The sequence below is a fragment of the Oncorhynchus kisutch genome, unplaced genomic scaffold (genome assembly GCF_002021735.2).
Source record: "Oncorhynchus kisutch isolate 150728-3 unplaced genomic scaffold, Okis_V2 Okis02a-Okis13b_hom, whole genome shotgun sequence".
In the NCBI taxonomy this organism is placed as follows: domain Eukaryota; kingdom Metazoa; phylum Chordata; class Actinopteri; order Salmoniformes; family Salmonidae; genus Oncorhynchus; species Oncorhynchus kisutch.
In genome coordinates, this window is record NW_022261979.1 from 5,916,580 (window position 1) to 5,944,435 (window position 27,856).

At 43.5% G+C, this 27,856-nt stretch overlaps 1 protein-coding gene across 4 annotated transcripts; it reads right to left on the bottom strand.

Annotated features, from left to right (window-relative positions):
* Positions 1 to 180: 180 nt before the first annotated feature.
* Positions 181 to 27,841, bottom strand: LOC116352902 (cytoplasmic dynein 1 intermediate chain 1). 4 transcript variants are annotated; one of them, XM_031812111.1, is made up of 18 exons: positions 27,399 to 27,841; positions 19,643 to 19,788; positions 19,132 to 19,249; positions 15,553 to 15,610; positions 14,674 to 14,679; positions 13,673 to 13,732; positions 13,391 to 13,506; positions 12,932 to 13,021; positions 12,627 to 12,789; positions 10,815 to 10,914; positions 10,440 to 10,565; positions 8,218 to 8,364; positions 7,590 to 7,703; positions 6,896 to 7,029; positions 6,434 to 6,578; positions 6,079 to 6,219; positions 3,732 to 3,857; positions 181 to 3,315 (listed from the first exon to the last, which is right to left on the bottom strand). In XM_031812111.1, the coding sequence occupies exons 2-18, from the start codon at positions 19,748 to 19,750 to the stop codon at positions 3,205 to 3,207; spliced, it is 1,863 nt and encodes a 620-aa protein (XP_031667971.1). In that variant the 5' UTR covers positions 19,751 to 19,788; positions 27,399 to 27,841; the 3' UTR covers positions 181 to 3,204. The 4 variants fall into 4 exon arrangements, with proteins under 4 accessions (XP_031667971.1, XP_031667970.1, XP_031667973.1 ...); XM_031812110.1 differs by having other exon boundaries at positions 12,932 to 13,024; XM_031812113.1 differs by lacking the exon at positions 14,674 to 14,679.
* Between the last annotated feature and the right edge of the window lie 15 nt (positions 27,842 to 27,856).

Here is a 27,856-nt window from a genome sequence, read left to right on the forward strand (position 1 = left end):
GAATGTGCATTTTCTTCAGCAATCACTACCATTTTTAACCAGGTCCATAAAAATGTTAGGCTAATAGTATGCTATAAACTGTGATATACATTATAAACATTCCAAGGAATAAAAGAAAGTCACTTAATCAATACACATTTGAACATTCCAATGAATAAAATAATCAGTCAAGTCAATCAATCAATCCACATTTGCAAAGTTTAATTTTTTGCAATAACAAACAGTATTGTCATTATTGATCGGTGACAATGCATCCAAATATCATCCATTGATTGCATCTTCTACATGTTAGGTTTCTCATAAAAAAATACCAATGGGAATCAATTGCATGTTCATACAAAAATAAATCTTTCCATCTCGTCATGAGTGATCCATTAAATCCCATCCATGCAGATTGAAGCTGTCCAAGCCAGCCAAAGTAAACACCCTCTCCCCAGCCTTCCATACAGGCTATAGCTGAGTGTAGGATGTTTACAGTAACTACACTCAGAATGGATACTTCCATTTCCACAGCAGTAGAACTGGAAGTAAAGCACACTCACTTGTGTCTGGGAAACACCAGATGTACAAACAATAACATTCAGTTATTTAAATGCAGATGCAAACCTGAGGTTGGTGGCATCTTAATAGGGTAGGACAGGCTTGTGGTAATGGCTGGAGCAGAATGGTATCAAATACATCAAACGCATGCCATTCCATTCATGCAGTTCTGGCCATTATTATGAGCCATCCTCCCCTCAGCAGCCTCCCGTGGTCCCGATCCACTTTTACTTGCAACCGCTTCCCTCATCCACTTCGCCATACATACATCACTGGAGGGTTTACTCCAAGTGATGGGAGGAAGAGAAGGTGCTAATTTTGACTGGAATGCAGCCCTAGATCTACAAACAACAACACTGGTCTAGGAGTCTGCGGAAGAATGGAGCAGCAAACACCCTACTGAAAGCTAGAACATGTACATCACAGCTTCCAGTCGGGGATGTTTACAGTACCAGGCAACCAATCTTGACAACACACTGAACATATCTGTAAAGATGATACTACTGTATGCAGTCTGTCACTGACAATAGCAGCTAAGGAAATTGAAAGTGAACTTTGACCTTGGTCGCCCCCTACAGGGCTGTGAGAAAACATGAACAAGTCAAATAAGACAATACTGACAAGTTTATCTATCCATATATTACAACATTCAGTGTTGTTGTTATTCCATTGACCATGTCTCCCTCATACGGTGTCATTTTAGAAACAGCAGAGATGGCGTTGGATTGACGTTGGATTTCAACGATCTGCCAGAATAATGGTGTAACTAACTCAGAACCTGGGTTGTGTGAAAAACATTCCATTTCAAATCTTTATCTGCATTATGAAAACATTCAGAGCCCTGCTACATCATAAGTCTAAAAACAAGCTAGTTAGGAACATTAGGTAACAAAAAAGATAGTTATAGCATTTGATAAATTCAATCGGCATTAGAACAAGTTCCCGAGAAAATAGAGAAGCTAGCTTGCTTGACTTTAATATATGTGGTTTTTAAAACGAAACGAACTTGTACTGCTTGCTACCGCTAGTGCTGCTAACCTCTGCAGAGTGCAATCAAGCACAAAGCTAGCAAGCTAACACGGGCAGAAGTAAACTGGAGAAAGGCCGACAAGTAGCTTCACAATATTAAACATAAACATGGATTACTAGGTAGCGAACTACGGTTCTCTATTTGGCTTTAGTCGCCCGTCATTTAGCTAACTGACTTGCAAGCAAAAAAAATCTGTCAAAAAGTAATCTAGCAGATTAGCATATCCAACTAGCCAGCTGTGCTATCCTTTCGAGTAAAGTCAAACATGCTAGCCAGCTGAGCTATCCTTCCGAGTAAAGTCAAACTCCTTCAGGCTTACTAGCGAGGCTATGCTCCGCTCAGACTGTCCTCCCCGTGACCACGCATAGAATAAACCAAGTACCACGAAAACGAAACGACACTGAAGCCACACCATACGAGAATATCTCGCCGTTTTAAAGCACAACAGTTAAGTTTACCTCCGCCATTCTGTTTCCTTCTGTGTGGCGCTTGTCTTTAGCATGACCTTTAGTTACCCGACACTAATATTGACGTAATTGTCATGGAAACAGAACTCCGCCTGCTACGTGGATTCGCGTACGTTCGAAAATGACCACTGAGCTATAATAAGAAGTCAACGACAGTGGACAAGGAAAGAAAAAGCCACCTCTTTACCAAGATTACCCCTTTCATAAATAACATCGCAATAGGTCAATTCTCAAAGTAGGACGCACAGTACATTCACACGATGATACTACAACGGACCTCAATCAATATTTTACAGTAGCTGACTGAGGATGGTTTATATCAAATGACTGTACAAATGTTTCGATTCAATATCAAACACAGAAATGGCATAGGTGGAATATTTAAATAATGGTAGTAAAATGTTAAATGCAATACACACTGTAAATGTATTATCTTCGACCATAACGCTAAAACTTCTACGACAGTACTACAGTAGCCCATATAGCCTGGCCTGTGAGATTTGTGGCATACATCCCCCTCAGTATTTATCCATATTTTATTGTCAATTGTTGTCCTTACAGCAAAAAGCCATACATTTTTAGACTTATTTCTTAGAACAAAACAAAATGGTTTAACAGCAAACAAAATGTAATAATGATCATGCTAATGCACTGAAAAGCCCAAAAGCTACTTAAAAACATTATTAAAGGTCAACTTGGATATCTTGAGAAAACAATGATCCACCTTGTTATTAATGCAGCTTTTATAACCTTGAAGAAAGAAGAACACGAACAGATCACAGGAATATGATAATCAAACCTCATGAGTAGAATATAAGGATCATATCTAGCTCACTCCAACATTTAGACCCACGTTAGACCCATAAGCACATTATCATTGCAAGCCATATGATTCTGATATCAAGTATATACATATCAACTGTTTAATTAACCAATAACAAATAAATAACCCTGGTAAGAATAGTTGTTGCCCCGGGCAAATCGGCTTTTCATACTTTGATCTATGGAGCATAAGCTTGGAGTCAGTCTAATCCCAATGACTTGAATCTCACTGAACCGTGCTGCTGTTGTTACGTCAGTAAATGATGGTTTGTTGTCTGTAAATGTCTGTTATCAGGCTGTCAGTCCTGAAACGTTGCATTGCATTGATGAGAGGGTGAGAAGGTTTCAGGCTGGTAGCTCCACGGCCCCCTCCTCCTCTCCATCCCCGCGGTTGGCACGGATCTCAACTAGGGTGCGGGCGAAGTGGCTCCAGTCCTCAGGGTGTGGCACTGCCAGCTACAGGAGACAAACACGGTCAGTCACATATCAAATCAAATCCAATGTTATTGGTCACATACACATGGTTAGCAGATGTTATTGCGAGCGTAGCGAAATGCTTATGCTTCTAGATCCGGCAGTGCAGCAATATCTAACAAATTCCACAACGAAACGTAATACACACAATCTAGTAAAGGAATGGGACAAGAATATAGAAGTATAAAATATATGGATGAGCATAAATATGAAGAAAAAAAACCTGAAAAACAATTGGATAGAAACAACAGTAGGCTAACTGACGTATCACATTACAGCAAAGAAGTGCATAAGAATCCAAGGCACAACAACAAGGCCACGAGTTCCATCTTGTTTCAGCTACAGCACCCATTCTCTCATCGTTCCAACCCTTTAAATGATGGACTTAATTATTTCACCTCTCCCACATCGTAGATCCAGACACGTCCCTCCGAGTCACCCACGGCAACCTCTCTGCCTCCCGACGCCCATCTCACACGGTTCAGAGCACACGCCCCCTCAATCGTCACACTCGCTGTGGGCACCTTTAAAAAGAAAAGTGTCATATTATCTTACAACCACATACCAACAACAGATAGCTATGTAGAAATATGATCAAATCCTATTCTGCATCATACACATCCAGTCCAGGATAAAAGAAAGCTGTACAGTTGTAAACAATTAACTAATAAAACCGTCATGGAGAAGAACGAGCTGGAGGAGACTGCCCAGAACAGAGTGTGATGGAGAGGAACCAGCTGGAGGAGACTGCCCAGAACAGAGTGTGATGGAGAGGAACCAGCTGGAGGAGACCGCCCAGAACAGAGTGTGATGGAGAGGAACCAGCTGGAGGAGACCGCCCAGAACAGAGTGTGATGGAGAGGAACCAGCTGGAGGAGACTGCCCAGAACAGAGTGTGATGGAGAGGAACCAGCTGGAGGAGACCGCCCAGAACAGAGTGTGATGGAGAGGAACCAGCTGGAGGAGACCGCCCAGAACAGAGTGTGATGGAGAGGAACCAGCTGGAGGAGACCGCCCAGAACAGAGTGTGATGGAGAGGAACCAGCTGGAGGAGACCGCCCAGAACAGAGTGTGATGGAGAGGAACCAGCTGGAGGAGACTGCCCAGAACAGAGTGTGATGGAGAGGAACCAGCTGGAGGAGACTGCCCAGAACAGAGTGTGATGGAGAGGAACCAGCTGGAGGAGACTGCCCAGAACAGAGTGTGATGGAGAGGAACGAGCTGGAGGAGACCGCCCAGAACAGAGTGTGATGGAGAGGAACGAGCTGGAGGAGACTGCCCAGAACAGAGTGTGATGGAGAGGAATGAGCTGGAGGAGACCGCCCAGAACAGAGTGTGATGGAGAGGCACGAGCTGGAGGAGACTTCCCAGAACAGAGTGTGATGGAGAGGAACCAGCTGGAGGAGACTGCCCAGAACAGAGTGTGATGGAGAGGAACCAGCTGGAGGAGACTGCCCAGAACAGAGTGTGATGGAGAGGAACCAGCTGGAGGAGACCGCCCAGAACAGAGTGTGATGGAGAGGAACGAGCTGGAGGAGACCGCCCAGAACAGAGTGTGATGGAGAGGAACGAGCTGGAGGAGACTGCCCAGAACAGAGTGTGATGGAGAGGAACGAGCTGGAGGAGACCGCCCAGAACAGAGTGTGATGGAGAGGAACGAGCTGGAGGAGACTTCCCAGAACAGAGTGTGATGGAGAGGAACCAGCTGGAGGAGACTGCCCAGAACAGAGTGTGATGGAGAGGAACCAGCTGGAGGAGACCGCCCAGAACAGAGTGTGATGGAGAGGAACGAGCTGGAGGAGACTGCCCAGAACAGAGTGTGATGGAGAGGAACCAGCTGGAGGAGACCGCCCAGAACAGAGTGTGATGGAGAGGAACGAGCTGGAGGAGACCGCCCAGAACAGAGTGTGATGGAGAGGAACGAGCTGGAGGAGACTGCCCAGAACAGAGTGTGATGGAGAGGAACGGGCTGGAGGAGACCGCCCAGAACAGAGTGTGATGGAGAGGAACGAGCTGGAGGAGACTGCCCAGAACAGAGTGTGATGGAGAGGAACCAGCTGGAGAAGACCGCCCAGAACAGAGTGTGATGGAGAGGAACGAGCTGGAGGAGACTGCCCAGAACAGAGTGTGATGGAGAGGAACCAGCTGGAGGAGACCGCCCAGAACAGAGTGTGATGGAGAGGAACGAGCTGGAGGAGACTGCCCAGAACAGAGTGTGATGGAGAGGAACCAGCTGGAGGAGACCGCCCAGAACAGAGTGTGATGGAGAGGAACGAGCTGGAGGAGACCGCCCAGAACAGAGTGTGATGGAGAGGAACGAGCTGGAGGAGACTGCCCAGAACAGAGTGTGATGGAGAGGAACGAGCTGGAGGAGACCGCATAGAACAGAGTGTGATGGAGAGGAACGAGCTGGAGGAGACTGCCCAGAACAGAGTGTGATGGAGAGGAACGAGCTGGAGGAGACTGCCCAGAACAGAGTGTGATGGAGAGGAACGAGCTGGAGGAGACTGCCCAGAACAGAGTGTGATGGAGAGGAACGAGCTGGAGGAGACCGCCCAGAACAGAGAGTGATGGAGAGGAACGAGCTGGAGGAGACTGCCCAGAACAGAGTGTGATGGAGAGGAACGAGCTGGAGGAGACTGCCCAGAACAAAGTGTGATGGACAAGAGTTGTCGATGACTTATGCTCCCAAAGGAACGATGGGCCATATGTAAGTAAAGTAACCAATGAGATTGTGTGACTCACCTCAGTGTCATTGTTGAGGTTCCACAGGTCCAAACGACCCATCCCATCCACGGAGGCAAAGAGAGCCGGATGCACAGGGGACCAACTGACATCATAGACATAGTCTGCATTATCCTCAAAGGAGTACAGTGGCTTGTTGTGCTGGAGAGAGAGACAGACACAGAAAGAACAACAAATTTAAATTCTATTCTACGAGAATTCTATTCTATTCTACAGAGAGCGCAAGAATGCTGCTACCGCTGAGGGTTGTTTGGGGCCTTAGGTGGCAGTTATAACTGTCTTGTAATTGTTAGTTTAAAATGTAGATCAGGGAACAGGGGTAACACCCTGAGTAGAGTAATGTGACTTGTCTTACCTTGATGGACCACAGTTTTACAGTCCAGTCAAAGGAGGACGTGATGAAGAGGTGTGAGAAGTCCACAGTGCCCACAGCGTTATGGCAGCTGATCCCAGTCACTGGGCCCTGGTGCCCCTCAAACATCTCAGCTATACCTGCTTTACTGCACACAACAACATAACAAGGCATTCACCTAAGTACATTCAATGAGCCTTAAGATAAAGCTATCATTCCAGAGGTTGGTTGGTCGAAGGACACACACATATCGCAAACATCTTACGCTGTTTTAATTGGAAACATAAATAACATCAACTTCATGATGTTGCATTCATTTGTAACAATAAAAAACATTGTAAAATGTAGATAATGTGAGAGACTGACATTACACACATCCCCCAGTGTCATGTGCTGTTTCTATGGAAACGTGAAGACACATTCATGTTATAAATAAGTGTCCCTGTTGAGCCTCAGCTCACTAACCTGCCGTGGCGGGACGCAGAGTACACCATCCCTTCCTCGCTTCCCACCACGTAGTTGTTAACATCTCCGGCAGGGAAGGCCATTCCTGTTACTGCTACGGGCTTGGACTTATTGTAGACCAGCTCCATACTCTCCTGTTAAATGCAGGCTCATATAGTTTACCTCAATAAACATGGAACAAAGACAAATACTAGTCATTTTCTTTATGGATAAAAAAATCATATATAATGAAATCGTTTATTTAGATAAATTCTCTTGAGGAGAATTAATAGGAGTTTATTGCGATACATACGTCTCAAATGGCACCCTATTCCCTTTATAGTGCACTACTACCCAATGGACCCTGGTCAAAAGTAGTGCACTACTACCCAATGGACCCTGGTCAAAAGTAGTGCACTATTACCCAATGGACCCTGGTCAAAAGTAGTGCACTACTACCCAATGGACCCTGGTCAAAAATAGTGCACTATTACCCAATGGACCCTGGTCAAAAGTAGTGCACTATTACCCAATGGACCCTGGTCAAAAGTAGTGCTTTACTACCAAATGGACCCTGGTCAAAAGTAGTGCACTACTACCCAATGGACCCTGGTCAAAAGTAGTGCACTATTACCCAATGGACCTTGGTCAAAATAAGTGCACTATAAAGGGAATAGGGGGCCATTTAGGAAGCAGCTTATGCCCCTCTGCTCACCTGAGGCTGAGAGAGCATGTCTAGACTCCAGGAGCACATCTTCCCATCAGTAGACACTGTTATCAGGTTGTTGGCGTTCTGGGTACCCACCACGTTCACACAGTACACTGGATGCTAGAGGAAAGAACAGTAGGTCGGTTCTTAGATATGTTACCACAAATCTAATGTTGTTCCCCAGACACTTCTTCCCAACGCTTCTTATACGCAACTGGCCTGGGGACGAGGTTAACACAAATCTGTTTGAAATCTTTTAGAATTAGTTAAAAAAAGAAAGAAAAAGCAGCTTGAATCAGAGACCAGGGGCTGATCAGGGGCTGTATATACGAAGCAACTTAGAGTAGGAGTTCTCAGATGACAACCAATAAGATTCCATGGACACGGGATACCTGATCCTAGATCAGCACTCCTACTCTAAAAAGTTTGATACGGTCCCAGAGGTCACACTGATATAAACACGCTACAGTAGAGTATATGAGAGGCAGAGGGAGATGTCTGTTAACTTACAGTGTGTAGAGGGAGATGTCTGTTAACTTACAGTGTGTAGAGGGAGATGTCTGTTAGCTTACAGTGTGTAGAGGGAGGTGTCTGTTAGCTTACAGTGTGTGGAGGGAGGTGTCTGTTAACTTACAGTGTGTGCTGCAGCAGACAGGGGGGTCCTCTGGACGGGGGTCCTCCTGTGACTACGGTTATCCCACAACACAATCTGTCCTGAGTAAGTTCCCCCCACCACCAGGTTAGGATGGAACTGAGCAAAGCCCACAGACATCACTGACGACTGAGACAGAGACAGAGAGAGAGAGAGGGAGAGAGGGATAGAGAGACAGAGAGAGGGGGGGGGATAGAGAGACAGAGAGAGAGAGAGAGAGAGGGGGGGATAGAGAGACAGAGAGAGAGGGAGAGAGAGGGAGAGAGAGAGAGAGAGAGGGAGAGAGAGAGGGGGGGATAGAGAGACAGAGAGAGAGAGAGGGATAGAGAGACAGAGAGAGAGAGAGAGAGAGGGGGGGTAGAGAGACAGAGAGAGAAAGAGAGAGAGAGAGAGGGATAGAGAGAGAGGGGGGATAGAGAGACAGAGAGAGAGAGAGAGAGAGAGAGAGGGATAGAGAAACAGAGAGAGAGAGAGGGGGGGTAGAGAGACAGAGAGAGAAAGAGAGAGAGAGAGAGGGATAGAGAGACAGAGAGAGAGAGAGGGGGGGATAGAGAGACAGAGAGAGAAAGAGAGAGAGAGGGGAAGAGAGGGATAGAGAGACAGCGAGAGAAAGAGAGAGAGACAGAGAGCGAGAGAGAGAGAAAGACAGAGAGAGAGAAGTGAGAAAGAGACAGAGAGAAAGACAGAGAGAGAAAGTAAGAAAGAAACAGAGAGAGAGAAAGTGAGAAAGAGACAGTGAGAAAGACAGAGAAAGAGAAAGTGAGAAAGAGACAGAGAGAAAGACATAGAGAGAGAAAGTAAGAAAGAAACAGAGAGAGAGAAAGTGAGAAAGAGACAGAGAGAAAGACAGAGAGAGAGAAAGTGAGAAAGAGGGAGAGAAAGACAGAGAGAGAAAGAAAGAGAGAAAGACATAGAGAGAGAAAGAGGGAGAGGCAGATAACCAGAGGAGGCAGAGACAGAAATAGAGAGATAGAGAGAGAGTAAAATGAGATGCCAATATACAGCAAAACTACCTAGAATAATATAATAATGATTTGAATCAAGTTAAATTATGTTAGTTTTTATTTTACCTTTATTTAACTAGGCAAGTCAGTTAAAAACAAATTCTTATTTACAATGAGGCTAGGAACAGTGGGGGCAGAACGATCGATTTTTACCTTGTCAGCTCAGAGATTCAATCTAGCAACCTTTCGGTTACTGGTCCAACACTCTAACCACTAGGTTACTGGGACTTAAAGACACAGTCAGACTGCTACTAATACTGGGACTTAAAGACACAGTCAGACTGCTACTAATACTGGGACTTAAAGACACAGTCAGACTGCTACTAATACTGAGACTTAAAGACACAGTCAGACTGCTGTTAATACCGGGACTTAAAGACACAGTCAGACTGCTGTTAATACTGGGACTTAAAGACACAGTCAGACCGCTACTAATAAAGGGACTTAAAGACACAGTCAGACTGCTGTTAATACTGGGACTTAAAGACACAGTCAGACTGCTGTTAATACTGGGACTTAAAGACAGTCAGACTGCTACTAATACTGGGACTTAAAGACACAGTCAGACTGCTGTTAATACTGGGACTTAAAGACACAGTCAGACTGCTACTAATACTGGGACTTAAAGACACAGTCAGACTGCTGTTAATACTGGGACTTAAAGACACAGTCAGACTGCTACTAATACTGGGACTTAAAGACACAGTCAGACTGCTGTTAATACTGGGACTTAAAGACACAGTCAGACTGCTACTAATACTGGGACTTAAAGACACAGTCAGACTGCTGTTAATACTGGGACTTAAAGACACAGTCAGACTGCTGTTAATACTGGGACTTAAAGACACAGTCAGACTGCTGTTAATACTGGGACTTAAAGACACAGTCACACTGCTACTAATACTGGGACTTAAAGACAGTCAGACTGCTACTAATACTGGGACTTAAAGACACAGTCAGACTGCTACTAATACTGGGACTTAAAGACACAGTCACACTGCTACTAAAACGCTCTAACCACTAGGCTGCCTGCCATTATATTGTGTGATATTTAACAATATATTCCCTTCCATTATGTTTTTAACTTGTGGTTCTGAATGTTAGCAAGTAAAATGACTTCAACGTTGTATAATGAAATGTCATCCATCCTCTCTGAAGCATCAGTCATACGTCACATCAGATCAACAAACAGCTGCTGACCTGGCAGTGAAATGTATACTCTGGAGTGGTCTTCTTGAACTTCATGTTCCACACCAGCGCTATCCCATCAGGCTCGTGTGGAGCATCCTCGTTGCTGTTGTAAGAGGCCACCATCAGTTCAGGGTACTGCAAAGACACAATATAGTATAGAACAGGACTGGGATTGTTACTTCAACCAAGTCTTCTTCTTCTGTCTTGACCATAGAAATGGAATGAACAGAACGGGCTTGGAACCTCTGACCATGACTGTAAACTCAGGGGTGAACTCAAAGTGGCATTCATTCTGGTTCTGTGGTCTTGACATAGACAAAAAAAGGAAATAAAGGAAGTAGATGCTTCAGATATGTTCTAAACTGGGAGAAAGTTCCATTGTACCTGTGGGGACCAGTCTAAGCAGGTGACTACTCGGTGTTTGGACCAGTGATCGTCATGGAACACACGGTTGAAAGACAGATTGGATCCACCTTGCATGTCCCTGATAAGACAGAAAGGGAAATGGGAAATATGTTCGCTCCAGTTCTACTCTGATTCTACTCCGGCGCTACTCCAGTGCTACTCCAGTGCTACTCCAGTTCTATTACTACAGTGCTACCCCAGTGCTACTTCAGTTCTAATCCAGTTCTAATCCAGTGTCACTCCAGTGCTACTTCAGTTCTAATCCAGTTCTATTACAGTTCTACTCCAGTGCTACTTCAGTTCTAATCCAGTTCTATTACAGTGCTACTCCAGTTATACTCCAGTTCTATTACAGTGCTACTCCAGTTCTAATCCAGCTCTATTACAGTGCTACTCCAGTGCCACTCCAGTGCTACTCCAGTTCTAATCCAGTTCTATTACAGTGCTACTCCAATGCCACTCCAGTGCTACTCCAGTTCTACTTCAGTTATACTCCAGTTATATTACAGTGCTACTCCAGTGCCACTCCAGTTCTAATCCAGTTCTATTACAGTGCTACTCCAGTTATACTCCAGTTCCTAATCCAGTTCTATTACAGTACTACTCCAGTGCTACTCCAGTTCTAATCCAGCTCTATTACAGTTCTATTACAGTGCTACTCCAATGCCACTCCAGTGCTACTCCAGTTCTACTTCAGTTATACTCCAGTTCTATTGCAGTGCTACTCCAATGCCACTCCAGTGCTACTCCAGTTCTACTTCAGTTATACTCCAGTTCTATTACAGTGCTACTCCAGTGCTACTCCAGTGCTACTCCAGTTATACTCCAGTTATATTACAGTGCTACTCCAGTGCCACTCCAGTTCTAATCCAGTTCTATTACAGTGCTACTCCAGTTATACTCCAGTTCCTAATCCAGTTCTATTACAGTTCTACTCCAGTGCTACTCCAGTTCTAATCCAGTTCTATTACAGTGCTACTCCAGTTCTAATCCAGTGCTACTCCAGTGCTACTCCAGTGCCACTCCAGTGCTACTCCAGTTATACTCCAGTTCTATTCCAGTGCCACTCCAGTGCTACTCCAGTTATACTCCAGTGCTACTCCAGTGCCACTCCAGTGCTACTCCAGTGCTACTCCAGTTCTAATCCAGTGCTACTCCAGTGCCACTCCAGTGCCACTCCAGTGCTACTCCAGTGCTACTCCAGTGCTACTCCAGTGCTACTCCAGTTATACTCCAGTTATATTACAGTGCTACTCCAGTGCCACTCCAGTTCTAATCCAGTTCTATTACAGTGCTACTCCAGTTATACTCCAGTTCCTAATCCAGTTCTATTACAGTTCTACTCCAGTGCTACTCCAGTTCTAATCCAGTTCTATTACAGTGCTAATCCAGTGCTACTCCAGTGCCACTCCAGTGCTACTCCAGTTATACTCCAGTTCTATTCCAGTGCCACTCCAGTGCTACTCCAGTTATACTCCAGTGCTACTCCAGTGCCACTCCAGTGCTACTCCAGTGCTACTCCAGTTCTAATCCAGTGCTACTCCAGTGCCACTCCAGTGTAATGTGTACTTATTCCTCCCATAACATCCATCCACAGGGAACATGGTGTGCATCCTAAATGGCCCCATTCCTTGGATATCCTGCAATAACTGGGACTTTTCAGTTTTTCATTGTTTTATTAATGGAAATTCAGTACAAAGCTGTGATGAGCTGATGAGCCCTATGGACCTTGGTCAAACGTAGTGCACTACATAGGGATCAGGGTGCCATTTGGGACACGCCAATGCTCACCCTTCTTTGTCCTCCAGGTCCCGGCCGCTGTAGTCGAAGAAGATGTCTCCCTCCTCGGCCAGCGCCCGCTCCACCACAGAGACCGACCGCTCAAAGAACACCAGGAAGTCCTCTGAGTGGAGAATCTGTTCCCTCTCCTCCTCCGTCAGCTCTCTGGGATGGGCTGAGAGGGATCACACACATTGTGATACCAGTGTTGAGAATATCTGTTGGTTGTATATGTTTAGCTGCCCAACAAGTCACCTCAGAGGCTGCGAGTGCTTTTCCTAACAGCAGTGTGTTAAAGAACATAAAGTCATTATTACCCTCTTTACTGTCCTCTGCCTCTCCTTCCTCCTCCGGCTGGTCAGTCTGAGGGGAAGCTTTAGGCTCACTGCTCTCCTCATCCTCTTCTTCTTCTGGGAAGAAAGACGTGTTTTATGTTCTACACTACAGGTGGCTGCAGAGGGGAGAACGGCTCATAATAACATCCAGAACGGAGTGAATGGAATGGTGTCAAACACCTGGAAACCATGGAAACCATGTGTATGAGGTATTTGATTCCATTCCACTGATTCCACTCCAGTCATTACCACGAGCCCAGTCCTCCCCAATTAAGGTGCCACCAACCTCCTGTGTTACACACATACATACAACATAGGCTTCAACATTCTTTCACTCTGTGGGGAGAGAGCATGTTGAAAATATCAACCATACCCATTCAACCATACCCATGTCAACTCAAATTCAAGAGTCAATTCAACATCCAACTCAATATTCATTACCTTCAGATTGATGTGCTGCTGAAGGAGTCTGGGTCTCTTTAGTGTAGGTCACAAGCTCTTTGGGAACGAAGTCAATCTGTACTATTTTTGACGCTCCAAGTCTGTGCATCCTGCGCCTGAAAGATGGAATAAATGGTTTAGAAGACATACAGGGAACACTCTGCTATCAGTCAAATAGAAAAATATAACCTTTGTGTAAGTCCTATGGGCTCTGGTCAAAAGTAGTGCACTATATAGGGAATAGGGTGCCATTTGGGAGCAGAATCAAGAGGAAAGACATACCCCAGCTCAGAGTCTGCCTGCAGCTGGAGAGCAGAGGGGTCCGTGTCCCACTGCAGGGTCCTAAACACAGCAGCAGGGGGCGCCAAAACAACACAAATTAGTCCATACATCAACTCAAGGGACATCCCTTTTAGAACATATGAATTCATGCATGACAGTGTGTACACAAAACAAACATTAAACAAAACACAGGATGGATCCCAAATACCACCCTATGTTCTATGTAGTAGTGCACAAATGTTGACCAGGGCTCATAGGGCTCTGGTCAAGAATAGTTGACTATATGGGGAATAGGGTGGCATTTGGGACAGAGACACATTCACAGTTCCACTGCTGTCACTGTTGTCACATAATCAACTGATCTCACATAATCAACTGGTGTCACTGATCTCACATAATCAACTGGTGTCACTGATCTCACATAATCAACTGGTGTCACTGATCTCACATAATCAACTGGTGTCACTGATCTCACGTAATCAACTGGTGTCACTGATCTCACATAATCAACTGATCTCACATAATCAACTGATCTCACATAATCAACTGGTGTCACTGATCTCACATAATCAACTGGTGTCACTGATCTCACATAATCAACTGGTGTCACTGATCTCACATAATCAACTGGTGTCACTGATCTCACATAATCAACTGATCTCATATAATCAACTGATCTCACATAATCAACTGATGTCACTGATGTCACATAATCAACTGATGTCACTGATCTCACATAATCAACTGATGTCACTGATGTCACATAATCAACTGATGTCACTGATGACACATAATCAACTGATGACACATAATCAACTGATGTCACTGATGTCACATAATCAACTGATGTCACTGATGTCACATAATCAACTGATGTCACATAATCAACTGATGTCACTGATGTCACATAATCAACTGATGTCACTGCACGACGATACTGAAGTCTCCCTGAACAGAAACATCTTCTCCATAATCACTAGTACATCGACTCTGGTTCTTACCTATATCTGATGTCCCATTACAAGATGAAAAGAGAAGGGATAAACATCAGATACTCTGTGCCACTGTGCACATATACATTGTCTGAGTCCCAAATGGTACCCCTTTCCCAACATAGTGAACTACTTTTGACCAGAAGTCCTATGGGCTCTTGTCAAAAGTAGTGCACTATATTATTTGCTGTATGGAATAGAGTGCCATTTGGGACACAAGCATTTCCACAGTTCTCATGTTCAATGTCATATGTTCATAATGTTAGCTACATTGATAGACTAACATTTAGGAATTGTTAGAACCAAAGAGAGAAGCTTCTAGCATACAATATACCTTGTTGTTGTCGTATAGAATGCCAATACCAATTCTTTCCAACTGTACATCCATGTGTCTGTGTGTTCATATAGAAAATCATGGAACAGTACTAAAATACCTTCTGCTTGGTTGTAACAGTGAACATCTTCCATGACATCAATACTACATCTGATAGCAGGTGTGTGTGTGTGTGTGTGTGTGTGTCTGTGTGTGTGTGTGTGTGTGTGTGTCAGTGTGTGTGTGTGTGTGTGTGTGTGTGTGTGTGTGTGTGTGTGTGTGTGTCAGTGTGTGTGTGTGTGTGTGTGTGTGTGTCAGTGTGTGTGTGTGTGTGTGTGTGTGTGTGTGTGTCGGTGTGTGTGTGTGTGTGTGTGTCGGTGTGTGTGTGTGTGTGTGTGTGTGTGTCAGTGTGTGTGTGTGTGTGTGTCGGTGTGTCGGTGTGTCGGTGTGTGTGTGTCGGTGTGTGTGTGTGTGTGTGTGTGTGTGTGTGTCGATGTGTGTGTGTGTGTGTGTGTGTGTGTGTGTGTGTGTGTGTGTGTATCGGTGTGTGATAGAGTAAAGAGCATGTTCCATACCTTCCCACTGTCCCCCCATCTACGGACTCCTGGCTGCCAGCATCACTGGTGGTGCTCACTGATTGTGAAGAGGGAGACATAGGGGTTGGGACTAAATAATGAAAATAACAGGTATCCCATGTTAAGAGCTGCAGAGGCTGCACTGGTGGCCAGCAGTCAGACCCCCACAGCCAAACCAGAAGGGTTCCAAATCAACAGGATGGATTGAAATGGTTCAACGCAAAGGAAGAAGAATTCACAAGAAAAGAGGGAAAGAAATCGTCAAACGTACTTCCGGATGGACACCCAACTGGTTTGTGACATAATAACGCCAAACTAGTGTGAAATCTTTCAATATGTTGACGCATCATATCAAACTAACCCTCTGAACCGAATACATAGATTCATACCTGCAGTAGTCTCTTCAAATACATCTTCATTTAAACAAAATGGCATCAAAGCCATGAATATATAACCCTACCAACCAAATCACTGGATTTTTATACCTAAGCTTTTGGCAATGACACAATGGAATTTTAATGTGTTTATACCATAAAGGGAAATTAGAGTCAATTAATAATGTAAATGATTTGTTTAAATATATGATATACTGTAAACTGAAGATCATTTCATGACCTGATTATTTTGTATGGAGACCATTACCACAAGATACACTCAATAAACAAAGACGGGCCAGTTTCCCACACACAGATTAAACCTAGTTCAGGTCTGAAAAACATTCTCTGGAAATGTTTTTTGTTAGGGTAGAATGATCTCAGAAAGGTCAGTAGGATGGTAGGGTAGAATGATCTCAGAAAGGTCAGTAGGATGGTAGGGTAGAATGATCTCAGAAAGGTCAGTAGGATGGTAGGGTAGGATGGTCTCAGAAAGGTCAGTAGGATGGTAGGGTGGAATGATCTCAGAAAGGTCAGTAGGATGGTAGGGTAGGATGGTCTCAGAAAGGTCAGTAGGATGGTAGGGTAGGATGGTCTCAGAAAGGTCAGTAGGATGGTAGGGTAGAATGATCTCAGAAAGGTCAGTAGGATGGTAGGGTAGAATGATCTCAGAAAGGTCAGTAGGATGGTAGGGTAGGATGATCTCAGAAAGGTCAGTAGGATGGTAGGGTAGAATGATCTCAGAAAGGTCAGTAGGATGGTAGGGTAGAATGATCTCAGAATGGTCAGTAGGATGGTAGGGTAGAAAGATCTCAGAAAGGTCAGTAGGATGGTAGGGTAGAAAGATCTCAGAAAGTTCAGTAGGATGGTAGGGTAGAAAGATCTCAGAAAGGTCAGTAGGATGGTAGGGTAGAATGATCTCAGAAAGGTCAGTAGGATGGTAGGGTAGAATGATCTCAGAAAGGTCAGTAGGATGGTAGGGTAGAATGATCTCAGAAAGGTCAGTAGGATGGTAGGGTAGGATGGTCTCAGAAAGGTCAGTAGGATGGTAGGGTAGAATGATCTCAGAAAGGTCAGTAGGATGGTAGGGTAGGATGGTCTCAGAAAGGTCAGTAGGATGGTAGGGTAGGATGGTCTCAGAAAGGTCAGTAGGATGGTAGGGTAGAATGATCTCAGAAAGGTCAGTAGGATGGTAGGGTAGAATGATCTCAGAAAGGTCAGTACAATGGTAGGGTAGAATGATCTCAGAAAGGTCAGTACAATGGTAGGGTAGAATGATCTCAGAAAGGTCAGTAGGATGGTAGGGTAGAATGATCTCAGAAAGGTCAGTAGGATGGTAGGGTTAAATGATCTCAGAAAGGTCAGTAGGATGGTAGGGTAGAATGATCTCAGAAAGGTCAGTACAATGGTAGGGTAGAATGATCTCAGAAAGGTCAGTAGGATGGTAGGGTAGAATGATCTCAGAAAGGTCAGTAGGATGGTAGGGTAGGATGGTCTCAGAAAGGTCAGTACAATGGTAGGGTAGAATGATCTCAGAAAGGTCAGTAGGATGGTAGGGTAGAATGATCTCAGAAAGGTCAGTAGGATGGTAGGGTAGAATGATCTCAGAAAGGTCAGTAGGATGGTAGGGTAGAATGATCTCAGAAAGGTCAGTAGGATGGTAGGGTAGGATGGTCTCAGAAAGGTCAGTAGGATGGTAGGGTAGAATGATCTCAGAAAGGTCAGTAGGATGGTAGGGTAGGATGGTCTCAGAAAAGTCAGTAGGATGGTAGGGTAGAATGATCTCAGAAAGGTCAGTAGGATGGTAGGATAGGATGATCTCAGAAAGGTCAGTACAATGGTAGGGTAGAATGAACTCAGAAAGGTCAGTACAATGGTAGGGTAGAATGATCTCAGAAAGGTCAGTAGGATGGTAGGGTAGAATGATCTCAGAAAGGTCAGTAGGATGGTAGGGTAGAATGATCTCAGAAAGGTCAGTAGGATGGTAGGGTAGGATGGTCTCAGAAAGGTCAGTACAATGGTAGGGTAGAATGATCTCAGAAAGGTCAGTAGGATGGTAGGGTAGAATGATCTCAGAAAGGTCAGTAGGATGGTAGGGTAGAATGATCTCAGAAAGGTCAGTAGGATGGTAGGGTAGAATGATCTCAGAAAGGTCAGTAGGATGGTAGGGTAGGATGGTCTCAGAAAGGTCAGTAGGATGGTAGGGTAGAATGATCTCAGAAAGGTCAGTAGGATGGTAGGGTAGGATGGTCTCAGAAAAGTCAGTAGGATGGTAGGGTAGAATGATCTCAGAAAGGTCAGTAGGATGGTAGGATAGGATGATCTCAGAAAGGTCAGTACAATGGTAGGGTAGAATGAACTCAGAAAGGTCAGTACAATGGTAGGGTAGAATGATCTCAGAAAGGTCAGTAGGATGGTAGGGTAGAATGATCTCAGAAAGGTCAGTAGGATGGTAGGGTAGAATGATCTCAGAAAGGTCAGTAGGATGGTAGGGTAGGATGGTCTCAGAAAGGTCAGTAGGATGGTAGGGTAGAATGATCTCAGAAAGGTCAGTAGGATGGTAGGGTAGGATGGTCTCAGAAAAGTCAGTAGGATGGTAGGGTAGAATGATCTCAGAAAGGTCAGTAGGATGGTAGGATAGGATGATCTCAGAAAGGTCAGTACAATGGTAGGGTAGAATGAACTCAGAAAGGTCAGTACAATGGTAGGGTAGAAAGATCTCAGAAAGTCAATAGGATGGTAGGGTAGAATGATCTCAGAAAGGTCAGTAGGATGGTAGGATAGGATGATCTCAGAAAGGTCAGTAGGATGGTAGGGTAGGATGATCTCAGAAAGGTCAGTAGGATGGTAGGATAGGATGATCTCAGAAAGGTCAGTAGGATGGTAGGATAGGATGATCTCAGAAAGGTCAGTAGGATGGTAGGATAGGATGATCTCAGAAAGGTCAGTAGGATGGTAGGATAGGATGATCTCAGAAAGGTCAGTAGGATGGTAGGATAGGATGGTCTCAGAAAGGTCAGTAGGATGGCAGGGTAGGATGATCTCAGAAAGGTCAGTAGGATGATCTCAGTAAGGTCAGTAGGATGGTAGGGTAGGATGGTCTCAGAAAGGTCAGTAGGATGGTAGGGTAGGATGGTCTCAGAAAGGTCAGTAGGATGGTAGGATAGGATGGTCTCAGAAAGCAACAAGGATATGACTGGTATACCTAATGGTGGTTCTGGTGAGATCCCAATACTCTGCAGCAGCGCCTCCGTCTCTCTTCGTTTGCGGTCCAAGTCAGAATCTTCAGAGACATTCTCTGTTTTCTGCTGCAGACTCTCAGACTGAACAGGTGTTGGGGAGAACTTCAGTATCACTGTCTCTGTCCCAAATAGCACCCTATTCCCTACGTGGTGAACTGGCCAGAAGTAGTGCAATATCTAGGGAATAGGGTGTTATTTGAAGTGCATTATATAGGGAATAGGGTGCCATTTGAAGTGCACCATATAGGGCATAGGGTGCCATTTGAAGTGCACTATATAGGGAATAGGGTGCCATTTGAAGTGGACTATATAGGGAATAGGGTGTCATTTGGATCGGAGCCAGTGTATTTCCACAAAGACTTCAGAAACACTACCAACCCAAATCAGACTTCTTATAACCTGTTGTAGAAATGCTCTATTCACTAAACCAAAGAAGTTCACATCACATTCAAATGAATAGAGATTTCTCCTCACCTCTTTCTTTTTCCTGTCCTCCTCCTTTCTCTTCTTCTCCTCTCGTATTTGAGCTAGCCTCTGTTTCTTTCGCTCCAGCTCAGCTTTCAGGTCGCTTTTGTCAGACATCTTCGTCCTACTAGATAGATAAGAAAGCAGCAATCTGCCTGTTGATACATACAGCACAGTTAGCCTGGTTCATTCTGCATGTTGATACAGCACAGTTAGCCTGGTTCATTCTGCATGTTGATACATACAGTACAGTTAGCCTGGTTCATTCTGTATGTTGATACAGCACAGTGAGCCTGGTTCATTCTGCATGTTGATACAACACAGTTAGCCTGGTTCATTCTGCATGTTGATACATATAACACAGTGAGCCTGGTTCATTCTGCATGTTGATACATATAACACAGTGAGCCTGGTTCATTCTGCATGTTGATACATATAACACAGTGAGCCTGGTTCATTCTGCATGTTGATACATACAGCACAGTTAGCCTGGTTCATTCTGCATGTTGATACAGCACAGTTAGCCTGGTTCATTCTGCATGTTGATACATACAACACAGTGAGCCTGGTTCATTCTGCATGTTGATACAGCACAGTTAGCCTGGTTCATTCTGCATGTTGATACAGCACAGTTAGCCTGGTTCATTCTGCATGTTGATACAGCACAGTTAGCCTGGTTCATTCTGTATGTTGATACAACACAGTTAGCCTGGTTCATTCTGCATGTTGATACAGCACAGTTAGCCTGGTTCATTCTGTATGTTGATACAACACAGTTAGCCTGGTTCATTCTGCATGTTGATACAACACAGTTAGCCTGGTTCATTCTGCATGTTGATACAGCACAGTTAGCCTGGTTCATTCTGTATGTTGATACAGCACAGTGAGCCTGGTTCATTCTGCATGTTGATACAGCACAGTTAGCCTGGTTCATTCTGTATGTTGATACAGCACAGTTAGCCTGGTTCATTCTGCATGTTGATACAGCACAGTTAGCCTGGTTCATTCTGTATGTTGATACATACAACACAGTTAGCCTGGTTCATTCTGCATGTTGATACAGCACAGTTAGCCTGGTTCATTCTGTATGTTGATACATACAACACAGTTAGCCTGGTTCATTCTGCATGTTGATACAGCACAGTTAGCCTGGTTCATTCTGTATGTTGATACATACAGCACAGTTAGCCTGGTTCATTCTGTGTGTTGATACAGCACAGTTAGCCTGGTTCATTCTGTATGTTGATACATACAGCACAGTTAGCCTGGTTCATTCTGTATGTTGATACAGCACAGTTAGCCTGGTTCATTCTGTATGTTGATACATACAACACAGTTAGCCTGGTTCATTCTGCATGTTGATACAGCACAGTTAGCCTGGTTCATTCTGCATGTTGATACAGCACAGTTAGCCTGGTTCATTCTGCATGTTGATACAGCACAGTTAGCCTGGTTCCTTCTGTATGTTGATATATCACAGTTAGCCTGGTTCATTCTGCATGTTGATACAGCACAATTAGCCTGGTTCATTCTGTATGTTGATACAGCACAGTTAGCCTGGTTCATTCTGTGTGTTGATACAGCACAGGTAGCCTGGTTCATTCTGTATGTTGATACAGCACAGTTAGCCTGGTTCATTCTGTATGTTGATACAGCACAGTTAGCCTGGTTCATTCTGTATGTTGATACATACAACACAGTTAGCCTGGTTCATTCTGCATGTTGATACAGCACAGTTAGCCTGGTTCATTCTGCATGTTGATACAGCACAGTTAGCCTGGTTCATTCTGCATGTTGATACAGCACAGTTAGCCTGGTTCATTCTGTATGTTGATATAGCACAGTTAGCCTGGTTCATTCTGCATGTTGATACAGCACAATTAGCCTGGTTCATTCTGTATGTTGATACATAGGACACAGTTAGCCTGGTTCATTCTGAATGTTGATACATAGGACACAGTTAGCCTGGTTCATTCTGCATGTTGATACAGCACAGTTAGCCTGGGTCATTCTGCATGTTGATACAGCACAGTTAGCCTGGTTCATTCTGCATGTTGATACAGCACAGTTAGCCTGGTTCATTCTGTATGTTGATACATACAACACAGTTAGCCTGGTTCATTCTGCATGTTGATACAGCACAGGTAGCCTGGTTCATTCTGTATGTTGATACAGCACAGTTAGCCTGGTTCATTCTGTATGTTGATACAGCACAGTTAGCCTGGTTCATTCTGTATGTTGATACATACAACACAGTTAGCCTGGTTCATTCTGCATGTTGATACAGCACAGTTAGCCTGGTTCATTCTGCATGTTGATACAGCACAGTTAGCCTGGTTCATTCTGCATGTTGATACAGCACAGTTAGCCTGGTTCATTCTGCATGTTGATATAGCACAGTTAGCCTGGTTCATTCTGCATGTTGATACAGCACAGTTAGCCTGGTTCATTCTGTATGTTGATATAGCACAGTTAGCCTGGTTCATTCTGCATGTTGATACAGCACAATTAGCCTGGTTCATTCTGTATGTTGATACAGCACAGTTAGCCTGGTTCATTCTGTGTGTTGATACAGCACAGGTAGCCTGGTTCATTCTGTATGTTGATACAGCACAGTTAGCCTGGTTCATTCTGTATGTTGATACAGCACAGTTAGCCTGGTTCATTCTGTATGTTGATACATACAACACAGTTAGCCTGGTTCATTCTGCATGTTGATACAGCACAGTTAGCCTGGTTCATTCTGCATGTTGATACAGCACAGTTAGCCTGGTTCATTCTGCATGTTGATACAGCACAGTTAGCCTGGTTCATTCTGTATGTTGATATAGCACAGTTAGCCTGGTTCATTCTGCATGTTGATACAGCACAATTAGCCTGGTTCATTCTGTATGTTGATACATAGGACACAGTTAGCATGGTTCATTCTGAATGTTGATACATAGGACACAGTTAGCCTGGTTCATTCTGCATGTTGATACAGCACAGTTAGCCTGGGTCATTCTGCATGTTGATACAGCACAGTTAGCCTGGTTCATTCTGTATGTTGATACATACAACACAGTTAGCCTGGTTCATTCTGTATGTTGATACATACAACACAGGTAGCCTGGTTCATTCTGCATGTTGATACAGCACAGTTAGCCTGGTTCATTCTGCATGTTGATACAGCACAGTTAGCCTGGTTCATTCTGCATGTTGATACAGCACAGTTAGCCTGGTTCATTCTGTGTGTTGATACAGCACAGTTAGCCTGGTTCATTCTGTATGTTGATATAGCACAGTTAGCCTGGTTCATTCTGCATGTTGATACATACAACACAGTTAGCCTGGTTCATTCTGTATGTTGATACAACACAGTTAGCCTGGTTCATTCTGCATGTTGATATACAACACAGTAGGACCACTAGAAAATTCACCAATTCTCTCTGAGAACTGCTAGCCTGAGTGCCAGTCTGTTTGTGCTAACATGCCAACTCCTTGTCCTTCCTTGTCATGTATGTTTGGCTTGACAATGAGCAAATGAGTTGGCAAGAGCACAGACAGATCTGGGACCAGGCTACAGAAGGAGACAACAGATCTGGGACCAGGCTACAGAAAGAGACAACAGATCTGGGACCAGGCTACAGAAGGAGACAACAGACCTGGGACCAGGCTACAGAAAGAGACAACAGACCTGGGACCAGGCTACAGAAGGAGACAACAGACCTGGGACCAGGCTACAGAAAGAGACAACAGACCTGGGACCAGGCTACAGAAAGAGACAACAGACCTGGGACCAGGCTACAGAAGGAGACAACAGACCTGGGACCAGGCTACAGAAGGAGACAACAGACCTGGGACCAGGCTATAGAAGGAGACAACAGACCTGCGACCAGGCTACAGAAGGAGACAACAGATCTGGGACCAGGCTACAGAAGGAGACAACAGATCTGGGATCAGGCTACAGAAGGAGACAACAGATCTGGGACCAGGCTATAGAAGGAGACAACAGATCTGGGACCAGGCTACAGAAGGAGACAACAGATCTGGGACCAGGCTATAGGAGACAACAGACCTGGGACCAGGCTATAGAAGGAGACAACAGACCTGCGACCAGGCTACAGAAGGAGACAACAGATCTGGGACCAGGCTACAGAAGGAGACAACAGATCTGGGACCAGGCTACAGAAAGAGACAACAGATCTGGGACCAGGCTACAGAAGGAGACAACAGATCTGGGACCAGGCTACAGAAGGAGACAACAGATCTGGGACCAGGCTACAGAACTGCATGGAAAATGGAATTATCATAATTTAAAATGTTTCATATTTTTATTGAACCTTTATGTAACAAGTCAGTTAGGAACATATTCTTATTTAATATATATTTTGATTTGTTTAAACCTTTTTTGGTTACTACATGATTCCATATGTGTTATTTCATAGTGTTGATGTCTTTACTATTATTCTACAATGTAGAAAATGGTTTAAAAAAATAAAAATAAAGAAAAACCCTTGAATGAGTCGGTGTGTCCAAACTTTGACTGGTGCTGTAGGTTCAGAAAGCTGGCTGGTAGACAAGATTAACAAGCCCCTTTCTAGCACTAAATATAGGTGTTCTACAAAACCCTTCAATGCTACCATTACAGTTGATTACACATCAATCCATGGATCATGCACAGCATCATGTCCACCTACATCTCTCTGTATGTCGTGTTGTGTTGTCTCTCTTGTCGTGATGTGTGTTGTGTCCTATATTCATATTTCATTTATTTGACATTTTTAATCCCAGCCTCCGTCCCCGCAGGAGGCCTTTTGCCTTTTGGTAGGCCGTCATTGTAAATAAAAATTTGTTCTTAACTGACTTGCCTGGTTAAATAAAATAAATAAATATAGGTTTAATCTCTGTATCAGTATCATGTCCACCTATAGGTTTAATCTCTGTTTCAGTATCATGTCCACCTATAGGTTTAATCTCTGTATCAGTATCCACCTATAGGTTTAATCTCTGTATCAGTATCCACCTATAGGTTTAATCTCTGTATCAGTATCGCGTCCACCTATAGGTTTAATCTCTGTATCAGTATCCACCTATAGGTTTAATCTCTGTATCAGTATCCACCTATATGTTTAATCTCTGTATCAGTATCATGTCCACCTATAGGTTTAATCTCTGTATCAGTATCATGTCCACCTATAGGTTTAATCTCTGTATCAGTATCCACCTATAGGTTTAATCTCTGTATCAGTATCATGTCCACCTATAGGTTTAATCTCTGTATCAGTATCCACCTATAGGTTTAATCTCTGTATCAGTATCCACCTATAGGTTTAATCTCTGTATCAGTATCATGTCCACCTATAGGTTTAATCTCTGTATCAGTATCATGTCCACCTATAGGTTTAATCTCTGTATCAGTATCCACCTATAGGTTTAATCTCTGTATCAGTATCATGTCCACCTATAGGTTTAATCTCTGTATCAGTATCATGTCCACCTATAGGTTTAATCTCTGTATCAGTATCCACCTATAGGTTTAATCTCTGTATCAGTATCCACCTATAGGTTTAATCTCTGTATCAGTATCATGTCCACCTATAGGTTTAATCTCTGTATCAGTATCCACCTATAGGTTTAATCTCTGTATCAGTATCATGTCCACCTATAGGTTTAATCTCTGTATCAGTATCATGTCCACCTATAGGTTTAATCTCTGTATCAGTATCCACCTATATGTTTAATCTCTGTATCAGTATCATGTCCACCTATAGGTTTAATCTCTGTATCAGTATCATGTCCACCTATAGGTTTAATCTCTGTATCAGTATCCACCTATAGGTTTAATCTCTGTATCAGTATCCAACTATAGGTTTAATCTCTGTATCAGTATCCACCTATAGGTTTAATCTCTGTATCAGTATCCACCTATAGGTTTAATCTCTGTATCAGTATCCACCTATAGGTTTAATCTCTGTATCAGTATCCACCTATAGCTTTAATCTCTGTATCAGTATCCACCTATAGCTTTAATCTCTGCATCGGTATCATGTCCACCTATAGGTTTAATCTCTTTATCAGTATCCACCTATAGCTTTAATCTCTGTATCAGTGTCATTGTGTATCTATCAATGCCGGAAACATAAACTAACGTATGGGCGAATGGTTGGGATGTTCAATTCGACATGAAATTGTGTGATTGGACTGACAAAGCATAGTGAGAATGGAACATCATTTATTCTAATTATATGGATGGAACTATTTACAGCACTAGGAGCCAAGGAGATGCAACTCCCAAAGATGCAGTTATTACATTGGAAAGTGGCAAGTACATTTTGAAAGCAAATGATACATTTGATACTAAATGAACAACGTACTGTAATGAAACAGCAGGGAGCAGGTCTCGAACCCGCGACCTTCTAGCTTGAGGTCCGGCGCGCTATATACAAGACCCTGCTAGGTAAAGTCCCCCCTTATCTCAGCTCGCTGGTCACCATAGCATCTCCCACCTGTAGCACACGCTCCAGCAGGTATATCTCTCTAGTCACCCCCAAAACCAATTCTTTCTTTGGCCGCCTCTCCTTCCAGTTCTCTGCTGCCAATGACTGGAACGAACTACAAAAATCTCTGAAACTGGAAACACTTATCTCCCTCACTAGCTTTAAGCACCAACTGTCAGAGCAGCTCACAGATTACTGCACCTGTACATAGCCCACCTATAATTTAGCCCAAACAACTACCTCTTTCCCAACTGTATTTAATTTTTATTTATTTATTTTGCTCCTTTGCACCCCATTATTTTTATTTCTACTTTGCACATTCTTCCATTGCAAAACTACCATTCCATTATATTTTACTTATTTTACTATATTGTATTTACTTTGCCATCATGGCCTTTTTTGCCTTTACCTCCCTTCTCACCTCATTTGCTCACATTGTATATAGACTTGTTTATACTGCATTATTGACTGTATGTTTGTTTTTACTCCATGTGTAACTCTGTGTCGTTTTATCTGTCGAACTGCTTTGCTTTATCTTGGCCAGGTCGCAATTGTAAATGAGAACTTGTTCTCAACTTGCCTACCTGGTTAAATAAAGGTAAAATAAATCAAAATAAAATAAAATTGACTGTGCCGCAAAAGCATGCTCGTGCTGCAGAGTCGATTTCCGCGCTTATAAACCCAGGGTCGTTACAGTACAAATATTTTCTTTACCTGCACGATCAGTAAGTAGGTGCTATTAAATTATGAAAATGAGAAGTGGGAACGTAATGCAAAACATAAATAAAATGACAAAACACTACGAGACAAAGATTTTTTTTAATTTTAAATCCTGATGGATGACCGAGCAGACCGAGGCATGGAAAACAAAACAAGCAGAAATTAGGATTGTAGCCTATGGCATGATGGTAGAGAAATGTTGATATCACGCACTCCAAATACTGTACATCATACAGTATTTGACAGTGTGGACTCGCCTATAATAACTACCAATTAAATAATAAAAACGAAAAAGCAATGGCCCTGGATGCCATGGTGAGGCTTATTACGCTGTACATACATTGAACATGTTTTGCTACATTTGCAGCACATTGAATACATTTCATTTCTAGATTGTTCTCCCCATCACCAGTAAAACCATGTATTCTCCAGTTAAAATCGTGGTGCGCCTAGGTTTTCACACAATGACCAGAACACATTTTGAACCGTTAGATAGACTTGGCCTACATTGGGTGCCGGCTAAAAGGATGCTCATGCAAGACAAAGGTGCATTTTAATTAGCCTACCGTCTGCACTGTGCCTTGCGTTTATCTCGGGTCCTTTCCAGAATTAGCTAAAAAGACCTGCGTGATTTATATAGACAATATCACCACGGACAAGACGTTTATATAATACAACAAAGGACATAGAATTAGCCGCTCGAGCGCTGCTCTCTTTCTCAATTGTAATTAGATTCCGTCCGGAAGTAGACAGTATAGCATACGTCATTGTTGTACAAACAGGAATGTTTGAGATAATAAGGTGATGACTTAATCTACAATATAGATGATACATGTGCCATATTATAATCTCAAATTAACAATATGGTCATTGAAGAGAAAACGATAAATCTATTTCGGAAATTGCAAAAATTAAGGCCAACAATGCCACTACTAATAATGTGTGAATAACTGCACATGGCCACTAGATGGCAGCATTTAGCTTGCTTTCACAACAAGGCAAAAGTGGTTGTTTAAAATGATTC